We start from the raw sequence: 10,081 nt of genomic DNA on the forward strand, positions 1-10,081 counted from the left end.
TTTCTTAAAATTTTTTAAATAAAAAATTGTTTTTAAAAAGGAATTAATAAATAAGGAGTAATAAATATTTATATGCATTTAAAGAGAAGAAAATATTTTTTTTGAGTACTATTGACTCCATTACAATGTAGTATCTGTCCATACATATTTTTTCAATCTACTGAAGCACAAAGAGTTAATACCCACACTGGGTTCGAACCTAAGACTTCCACTTGGGATGCTGCTCGACGATAAGGTCTTTTGGCAGAAAAAATATATTTATAAACTCACACTTATATTTGTATGTGTTTTGTATCTCTTGCATTTTCCTGGGTTCCGTTTCCGTTTCCTGCTATCTGGACCCTATGTCTCATGACTGCTTCAAGACATCTAGAGCTGTGCAAGGTTTAAGAACATTCATGTTGAAAATTTCAGACATAGATGGAGATGATCAAACTGCTTTTGCCTTGCCAGAAGATGCTCCTGGATTATCCACTGCCCTCTCGGTATTTATCTTCTTTAGAAGCATAAGATGGTGTTGCAGAATCTGTTATGCAATTCCAGGTTAATACCAGTATCACAATTTGTACACTTCTCCATAAAGTCTAAACAAAAAGGACAATCACAATTCCAACATTTTAACACTAGATATCTAGAAATTGGCATACCTCAATATGTTGTTCCAAAAGTTTTTTGTGAGCATCGAGTTGGGAATCCCAATTATAGTTGTCAGAATTCTCTACACGATGCAAGTTGGAACTGCGACGCTGGGAGGGTGCAAAAGCATAGCATGGAAATTGAGAGCCATTTTTAGCCATAAACTGATTTAGTTGTGACTGGTCTTGGCCTGAGTTTACACTAACAGAGCTGTCTAAAGGATTGTGAATGGGACCAGACAACCTGCAAGCATGATAGAATTAATCCAATCCTTTCACTTAGCTGAGTTCAGTTGATGAAAAAAATGCAGTGAAATAAAGCAATGGAGAAAATAACTACCGTAATTGCATTCCTTCTGAAGGATAAACAAAAGATTTCTCGTATACTGAAGCAGCTGTGGCGGCAGCTTGGATCCTAGCTCGATGCTGGTTAACGCTGTCAAAACCGATGCAATCAGCTTGTGAACCCTGGGATGCACTTTCAATGTTTGTTCCTGTTTCCAGCCAACAAGTTAGGCAAATACTTCACAAGATAAAAAGAAGCATGCATCATGCAAAGTCAACTTCCTGACAGCATTACACAGCTGTTGCCTAGTAAACAAAAGGTTTGCTAAATAGTGGCTAACATAAAATCATAAGTTCATACAGCACATACACAGAGGCAACTACATCTTGAAAATATAATGCTTTCAAGCTGAGCTAATTAGAAGAAAGCAATGAACTCAATACCCTATTCTGCCTTTCAAGCTGAGCAAGATTTTAGAAAAGCTTTTCAGTGCAGGTTGTAATTCAAGAAGCATATAACGCACCTAGAATGATAAGAAAATTAACTAATTAAGAATAGCTCAAGCTCATAATAGCAAGAATGATGCACCTTGTTGCACATTGGTTTGTGATCCCGCAGTTCTTATCACGTCTTCATGTGGTACAACAAGGGCTCTGCAAGTAGGGCAGGTGTGCTGACGTTCTAACCATGAACGGAGACAATGCACGTGAAAAAGATGCCCACAGGTAAGTTTCTTAGCAGTGGTCATCTCCTCGCGGCAGATTATGCAAGTGGCATCACTTCTGCAGAAGCATAAAATGCAATAAGAATAATTACGAATAATGGCTCCCTAGATGTTCAAGCAAGCAACTCACGTGTTGAGCTCGTTAGATGTAGCATCTGGGAAACTATCATTCATATTTGAAGTGATCTTTCGATAGCGTATGTAATCAGCAATGCGAATCTTGAAGTTGCGAAATGTCTCATAAAGTTCGTGAATCAAGTGAAGTGGTATACCGTAGTTCCTATAAAATCAAGAAACAAAAAAGTGAATAAATATATGATGCAATAGCGTGAATAACGAAGTGCAATAATACTTCATAATCTCTTCTAACAGAATCATATAGGGAAAGGGCATTGGAATAGCTGGGGAAAATATTCAATCATGAGCAGAAAACAATTTCCTAAAGCAAAGAAATCTACTTATCTTGAATAAACAGCACAGTAAAATGCGATACTCACATAAAAATCACGAGGAAGAAGCATAGATACATGGATAAGTGGAGCAAGTCTCGAATAAGTTCCAAGTAGAATGTGTAGACAGCCTTTCTCTCCCATTGTCCTTCCATAAGCATATCACTTACATAAAACACATATTTCAAAAAAGTTGACAGGGCAGTTGTTGCAAGAATCATGTACCTTAGAGAAGCCACCAAAAGGGATCATTACCAAAAAGGGAACAGCAATACAGAAAATTTGAAAGAATTGAAACACAGCAAAGAATAATATAAACACACTGATGAGACGATTTATGAGCATATTTCAATAAATATAGGTCTGGGGCAACCCTAGCCAAATTGAACTAGCGATTGACTTGGTAATTACAAGGTTATAAGCTCAACTCCCAGTATGAGCGGCCTATTGGCCTTCTTGGTTGAGCCAATCAACTATGGTCAACTTAGGTTGGTTTACTTCCTTGTGGTCATCTGTGGGCTAGGACCATGGCGGGGCTTACCTGTGCACATCCTCTGGTGGTGGCTGCGGGTTTACCTTAGTAGTATATTAAAAAAAAAACTATATTTAATCACCTTTGGGAAAATCAGTGAAGTCAAATCTTCAAAGCAAGAAATAGAAACCCATGAAGCATATGGGAAACAAAACATCAAATAGGTCAGAGACATGAACTTACTGAAATGAAAAGAAGATAGAAACTGAAGCCTGCCTTGTCTTTACCAAATAGTCTACATAGTTGAACAATAAGAGACCATCTATAACCAGAAGAAACCCCATGAATGAGACTATGCGGACGTGGCACAACCCGGGGACTGTAGGAGTTGTTTCAATATACTCAACCCTCTTCTGAGCCAACCAGTGCAGAGCCTTAATAAGCAGCAGTGCAGTGACCATTGCCAGAAGTGAAACCGAAAAGTCTTGCCGGAACACAGTAATTGCAAAAAGAATCTCCATCACTTCCAGCCATGACTGCTCGTTCAGCCTCTCAACCTCCGCCTCTCGAAGCGATCCAAGGAAGATTCTCTTAGTCAGCTGCCACAAGATGAGCATAATCACCATCCTCATATTGAACAGAAGCCCCAAACTGATCCTTGAGGTCGATAAATACACCATTGCCGGGTAAAATTGGCCTCTACTCATAAACGCATAACAAACAACAGCCAATGTAGCTATCAGACTAATTCCAGCATACGCTTGTAACCTCATCATCTTCCTTTATAAACTGCAATACAAGTCCCGAATCAAAACAATAAACCGTAAGAACAGCGAAAATTGCATGAAATCCGTGGAAATTAAAAGCCATATTAGCATCACAGGGTACAAATCGGAGTCGGAGCCAGGAACACAATGCAGAGCGCGGCAGCACTGAACCAAAATTGAATTTGGAATACATTCCGTAAATATCATAACAATATGAACGAAAGAATTGAATTTAAAAGCTTTGGTTCGGATAGAGGCGTGGCTTACGAAGGAGATATATGAGAGAGACGAGTGGAGCTTCCTGATTCCGGAGAGCGACGGGGGGAGTGAGTCGAGTCCGAATTTGATGATTACAAATATGATCTGCTCTGTTTTATCCTAGTACACTGGTATAACACTATGATCCTATGAATGAAAAGTGTACTCGGAGGAATAAATTTTTCTTTCACACGTTGGAGATAAAAGTTTGCACTTTGTCGTTGGCTGGGTACTACATAATATAAATATATAATATAATTGCTCATACAGTTATAAATTCATATAAACAAATAAGTTGATAATTGCTACACATAATAGGTGTGTTTGGTTCGCACATGAGAATCAAAATCGGAATGAGAATCAAATATGTGGTAATGATAATGAATTTTGATGAAAGTATTTTGCATGTTTAGTACTATGGTGTAATGAGAATAATTATTAATAATTGGGAAAAATTGAGGAGGAAGAGGATGAAACCATTATTTTATTAGAGAACGAATTTTACAATGGGTAATTAAAAGGGAAAATGACATCTTTAGTCCCTAAGTTATAGGAGTAGTGTAGACTCAGTCCCTAAGTTATGGCTGTATGCGAGTTTAGTCCCTCAGTTATTCACAAAGTGGTGAGTTTAGTCCCTGAACATTAAATTTGACGAAAAAATTAAAAAATATTCAAAATTTGAGGGGTAAAATAGGAAATTCACATTTTATTATTCTTCTTATATCAAAACCACTTTTACAACATTATTTTTTCATTTCTTAGCCTAATTATTTTTAATATTTTTCATTTTTAAAAGCATTTTAATAACTTTCAAATGACTTGTTAGGAACCTAACTCTCATATAACACACTTAAAACTTAGCACAAATAAAGAAATGCATGATCATTGTATCTAGGTGTATGAAACACACTGTCCTAACAAGTGTTTATTTTTTTACTAAGCAACAAATGTAATAAAATTAAACTTTTGAGATAGGATAGTGTGTTTCATACACCTAAATACAATGATCATGCATTTCTTTATTTGTGCTAAGTTTTAAGTGTGTTATACGAGAGTCAGGTTCCTAACAAGTCATTTGAAAGTTATTAAAATGCTTTTAAAAATGAAAAATCTTGAAAATAATTAGGCTAAGAAGTGAAAAATAATGTTGCAAAAGTGGTTTTGATATAAGAAGAATAATAAAATGTGAATTTCCTATTTTACCCCTCAAATTTTGAATATTTTTTAATTTTTTCGTCAAATTTAATGTTCAGGGACTAAACTCGCCACTTTGTGAATAACTGAGGGACTAAACTCGCATACAGTCATAACTTAGGGACTGAGTCTACACTACCCCTATAACCCAGGGACTAAAGATGCCATTTTCCCTAATTAAAATGCATAGTTGTATTCTAAAAACCTGTCAACCAAATAATAATAATAATGATGGGAGTGGGTTCGAGCCTCAGTAGAGGCAACTGTTGACTCGTTGTGCTTCAGTAGGTTGAGAAAGTAGTTATGAACAGATACTACATTGTAACAGAGTAAGTAGTATTCAAATAATAATAATAATAATAATAATAATTTTGATACTCATTCATGGTAGCTAAACCTGTCAACTAAACACACCCAATATAATAACTATAGGTATAGGTACAAAAACTGTCAACCACAACTACAAGTATAAAATGTTTCAATTATAATTACAAAATTTAAAAGTTATTTTTGAAACAGGGCTACAATGCAAGGTATACTTAATCCATGGTATAATTTGCGGCAAATTATACCATGCACCACGGTGCACATAGCAATGTGCACCACATACCTAAACAACTTCGTTTTGAGCATTGTAAACTAATCGTCCGTTTTTTTGGAAATCACGTTTCCCGTTTCGCCCGATCTCTGTATTTATGTAAATATTCTGTGTATTGCAGGCAATCATTCTGTGTATTCTAGGCAACCGTTATGTCATATGTGTATTCACGTTAGTAACACATGTTGTGATATGTTTGTGCATTCGAATGTTTAGGAGGATGAATTCTGTGTATTTTGTGTCAATATTCTGTGTATTCATGTTATTAACATAGGTTGTGATGTGTTTGTGCATTCGAATGTTAGGAGGATGAGTTCTGTGTATTTTGTGTCAATATTCTGTGTATTTTCGACAAACATTCTGTGTATTATAGGCAAACGTTCTGTGTATTCTACATAATGATTATGTGTATTATAGATAATGAATTCCCTGGAGTCATTCGCATCCACTAACATCTGTGTATTTTGTGTCAATATTCTATGTATTCTGGGCAAACATTATGTGTATTATAGACAAACGTTCTGTGTATTATAGATAATGATTATGTGTATTATAGATAATGAATTTTCTGGAGTCATTCGCGTCCGCGTCCACTAACACCAAAACGACGTCGTTTTATGTACGTAGTGCACATTGCTATGTGCACCGTGGTGCAGGGTATAACGATTGATAATTTGCAATTTCAAAGGTAAAAAGCTAATTTTGACAAAGTGGGCCGTAAAGCCCAACAGAAGGTGGATTTCAGTCAGGCCCACCAAGTTCAGCACAACATCTCAGGCCCGGTTCAAATCAAAGGAGCTGAGCGCCTGGTTCTGGGATCTTGACAGCCGATTTGTGTCGGGAGAGGAAGCAGAAGGAGAGAAATGGCTTCGGTGGTGAAGAATGTGTTGAAGTCAATCAGGGAAAATGGCATCGGAAGCTTTATCAGGGAGCTCAGAGAAGAAGGCTACACGTTAGTACTGCAATTATCATATATCCGATTCTCTCCCCTTCATTGTTTTCTTATTCAAAAAGCTCGAAGGCTGAAACGTTGTCTAATTCGATCTCCCTTCGTATCTGAAAATTTTAAAATTTGTTATTTTTTCTTCAATGTTCCTGTTTATGCATATTGAAAGTTGAAATTCCGTGTAAAGTGTTGCTAGGGCTCATGATCAGTTCACCTGATTCGTGATATTGATGATTTGGGTGGGTTCTCATATTAAGCACAGAAAAAGGTCTTTAGGAATCAAATTTCCTCGAGATTGTGCGGACAACATCTATGTCAAATATTGAGCACATAGTTAGCCGCTCGGTTCAAGTCTTGTGATAATAATTCAGACGTATAATTTACATCGTGGGAGATAAAACTCATTGGCGTGTTTAATCTATTATATCTATTCCGGTATCTGTTTTTTGTTGTTGTTGCATAATCCTTGTATCTATTTATGGATGGTTCTGGCTGAAGCTTTATGTGGTGTATACTTGCATATTGGGATTAGCTCATGTCTTTTTAGGACTGCTTTACTGATTATCAAGCCAAAACTTGCAGTTGAGCCAACACTAAGCATATCTGATTGATTTTGTTCTGAGATATTTAGCTTTTATCTTTATTAAAGTGTAATTTTCTCTTAAATGCATGAAAATGATGAAATTGCTTTGTTTGCCTGCCTATTTCCCCCCCTCTTGATTGCTCAATGAATGTGGTATTGATTACCTAAATCTCTCAACTAATTGTATAGTCTTCCGTTGCATTTTGTTTTACAGGAAGTGCCTCTTGGATGGAAATCTTCTGTAAGTACAGTTTTTCTTTTCTGATTTAGCTACGGTAAGTAGCCACACCCCTTTTACCTCTAACCAGGGAAAGAAGAAGAGGTATGGGAGGGAGAACCACGGGAGGAGGGAGGCTTGTGACTTGCGAGCAAACCTCTATTTATTTCATTTCTTTGATATAATGTATACAACTATACAAGAAGGGATCTGAACTCTGAAATGATTTCTGTTGAGATTTTAAAATAAGCAAGGCTATTAGAATTGCAAAATGCATGCAGGTGTGCACTAGTTGCATGTTCCACAGTGTAGCACAGTAAGAACGGATAACTATATGATCCATAGGATCCACAACATTAATAAACAATAGAGAAGAATGTATCTTCCACATTCCATACTTGGCATCAATTAATTTCTATATCTCCACCCCTCTCCCCTAGAGAAGGATTTTTAGCTTTGTTGTTGATGTTTCATGAAATAGTTGTTTGTGTTCATATCTTTAGGCAAACCAAGATTCACAACATAGGGGCAACACTTGTTGGTGTCGATAAGTTTGGTAACAAATACTATCAGAAGCTTGGAGACACTCAATATGGTAAGAAGCTGGTACTTCTCTGTATTGCTTCTGTTGATGTTATCATTTGAACTCTCTCCCCTTTCATTTATTAGGGATAAAATTTTTATATTCCTTGTATTCTTACGGTGTGTGCATGACCTTGTATGTGGTTGTAAGTCACTTTTCATAAATTACTTTGCCACTCAGTGGTCAGTATTCTATAACCTAACACAAATTGTTTACAGTTCGAGATTACATTGGCAGTTGACATTCACTTATTATAAAAAAGGGAATAATTGCTTAATTCCCAGATTTGTGAGTTGGCCAACACTTTCTGTTGGGGGGATCTTGTACCTCATTAAAAAGCTATCTGAAAATGATACTGTTGTTTAACTTTTAATAATTTGATTTTGGCTATCATATACCACTTTTTGAAGTGAAGAGTTTGTGTTGCTTTATCTTTACCAGCTGAAAGGTTATGACAAAAAATGCCTATTCTTTTTCCCCCCATAAAGTTTATGCCTTGTTCACATCAACCAAATTGCCTAGTTTTGGCCAATGAATGGGTGTGCAAATCACTAGCATATAGTTGCTCAAGCTGGAAGGTTTTCAAGGTTATCTATTTCAATTGAATAAACGAAGTAAGATTCTTTAGTGGACATGATTGTGTAGGAAGGCATAGGTGGGTGGAGTATGCACAAAAGGGTCGTTACAATGCTTCACAAGTTCCAGCGGAATGGCATGGTTGGCTCCATTTCGTCACTGACCACACAGGAGATGAGGTAAGTCATTGCCCCTTATTTCTTCAGTGCCACCTGAAACATATCGTTCATATAATGATAAAATGTCTGTGGTGCAGCTACTATTGCTGAAACCAAAGAGATATGGGGTTGAACACAAAGAGAACTTTTCCGGAGAGGGTGAAGAGCTTATCTATCATTCCAAAGGGCACTCCCTTAATCCTGGGCAGAGAGACTGGACAAGGTACCAACCCTGGCAGCCAACTAAGCCCTAAGTTTCCTTTTCTTCACCTCAAGAGAAGCTGGAAAAGCATACAGAATGCCAGCTATGTTTCATTAATAAGCTTTTTATGAACTTTTAAATTGGTTACTAGTATCATTTTGTTTTATCTGCTAGTCAAATATTCTTGGACTTCGAAGTTCAAATTGAATATGTTACACTTTAAGTGCTTGGATATGTTTTGATGCTAATAAATGAAAGGGTGTATGATCTCTAAGTACTGAGTTAGAGTTTTCTCTTCTAACACTTGATGTGCCTTGTCTGTGGTTGTTTATTTCTTGGAAATGAATTGCTTTTTTGTTTTTGTTTTTGTTTTGTTTTGTTTTTGTTTTTGTTTTTGTTTTTGTTTTTTTTTTTTTTTTAAAATAATACTCCGTAAATAGTAAAGCATTAGATGGTGTAATGTCTCAAAAATATCTGTACTACATATATCAAGCAATTATTGTAGTACAGTTAGTTAGAGATGAAATTTGTGTAATTGTGTTGTAGATGTCAGAAGTTAATCTCAATAGCACTTTTGCCTTGATTTTCTTTCATGATCACCTCAGCATCTCTTGGTTATCTTTTTCTTGATCTAGACCTTTGCTAAGGCATCCTGGTTGCTTGATGGGCTTGTTAACCCACTAGGAATTATGGGCCATTTGGTCAATGTGGGATTACCCTAAGGCTGTGTTTGGAAATCTGGGAAATCATTTTCCTGGTTTCCAGTGTTTGGCAAGGGAAGGAAAATGAGGGTCAACGGAAATTGATTTCCGTCAAATGGAAAATAAAGTCACTTTTTCAGAAAGTAGGGGAAGTAATTTTTCAGGATTTCATTTCCTCTCTTGTGTTGCGCACAATCGGAAATTGGTTTCCGGTGACTAGTGCCAGAACTAAAACCATAGCTAGAGCTTCAGAGCTCTGGTTTCAAGCCGGAAACCAGAGACCAACATTTAAAAAAAACACTCATTTTATGAATGACACTCAATTTTTTTTTAATAAACAACATTCAATTTATAAATATGTATTATACAATTTTACTCATTTTTTAGAAAATGAACCAAACATACAATTACTGTTTCTTGGAATGCAACCAAACATTAGAAATGAAAATATTTTCTAGAAAATGACTCATTTTTCAGAAAACATTTTTCTTATTTTCAAACACATCCTAAAAGTACATTATAAGTACATTATTTGTGTGTTAAATGTAATTGTTTGATAGTATATAAGATAACGTACTGTATTCAAATAATGTATTTTATGTACATAAATTATGTACTTTTTTATTTGTCTGTCTACATAGCTATGTAGACTATAGTCCATGGCTCCATGCAATAATGAGTCGTAATTTACTCCGTATTAATTTCTACTTACTTTGCAAGGGTAATACGATT

General features: G+C 36.0%; 2 protein-coding genes across 3 annotated transcripts; one reads left to right on the forward strand and one right to left on the reverse strand.

The window, feature by feature from the left end:
• Positions 1-238: 238 nt before the first annotated feature.
• Positions 239-3,782, reverse strand: LOC116019287 (ERAD-associated E3 ubiquitin-protein ligase HRD1B-like). 2 transcript variants are annotated; one of them, XM_031259438.1, is made up of 8 exons: positions 3,601-3,782; positions 2,810-3,355; positions 2,143-2,319; positions 1,776-1,925; positions 1,510-1,703; positions 976-1,129; positions 648-879; positions 239-526 (listed from the first exon to the last, which is right to left on the reverse strand). In XM_031259438.1, the coding sequence occupies exons 2-8, from the start codon at positions 3,340-3,342 to the stop codon at positions 431-433; spliced, it is 1,536 nt and encodes a 511-aa protein (XP_031115298.1). In that variant the 5' UTR covers positions 3,343-3,355; positions 3,601-3,782; the 3' UTR covers positions 239-430. The 2 variants fall into 2 exon arrangements, with proteins under 2 accessions (XP_031115298.1, XP_031115297.1); XM_031259437.1 differs by having other exon boundaries at positions 2,810-3,498.
• A 2,397-nt stretch (positions 3,783-6,179) lies between these two features.
• LOC116018750 (probable NADH dehydrogenase [ubiquinone] 1 alpha subcomplex subunit 12) lies at positions 6,180-8,949 on the forward strand. The gene is made up of 5 exons (XM_031258732.1): positions 6,180-6,335; positions 7,127-7,153; positions 7,633-7,724; positions 8,358-8,467; positions 8,545-8,949. The coding sequence occupies exons 1-5, from the start codon at positions 6,247-6,249 to the stop codon at positions 8,698-8,700; spliced, it is 474 nt and encodes a 157-aa protein (XP_031114592.1). The 5' UTR covers positions 6,180-6,246; the 3' UTR covers positions 8,701-8,949.
• Positions 8,950-10,081: the final 1,132 nt, after the last annotated feature.

Source organism: Ipomoea triloba, chromosome 5 (assembly GCF_003576645.1).
Source record: "Ipomoea triloba cultivar NCNSP0323 chromosome 5, ASM357664v1".
Taxonomy (NCBI): domain Eukaryota; kingdom Viridiplantae; phylum Streptophyta; class Magnoliopsida; order Solanales; family Convolvulaceae; genus Ipomoea; species Ipomoea triloba.

Coding starts and splice junctions, on each gene's coding strand:
- LOC116019287 (XM_031259438.1), bottom strand. CDS start 3,342: ATGATGAGGTTACAAGCGTATGCTGGAATTAGTCTGATAGCTACATTG. Junction 2,320..2,809: donor TCTATCTTCTTTTCATTTCA/GTAAGTTCATGT, acceptor GGCTTCTCTAAG/GTACATGATTCTTGCAACAA. Junction 1,130..1,509: donor ACAAACCAATGTGCAACAAG/GTGCATCATTCT, acceptor GGCTGGAAACAG/GAACAAACATTGAAAGTGCA.
- LOC116018750 (XM_031258732.1), top strand. CDS start 6,247: ATGGCTTCGGTGGTGAAGAATGTGTTGAAGTCAATCAGGGAAAATGGC. Junction 7,725..8,357: donor GCTTGGAGACACTCAATATG/GTAAGAAGCTGG, acceptor ATGATTGTGTAG/GAAGGCATAGGTGGGTGGAG. Junction 8,468..8,544: donor CTGACCACACAGGAGATGAG/GTAAGTCATTGC, acceptor TCTGTGGTGCAG/CTACTATTGCTGAAACCAAA.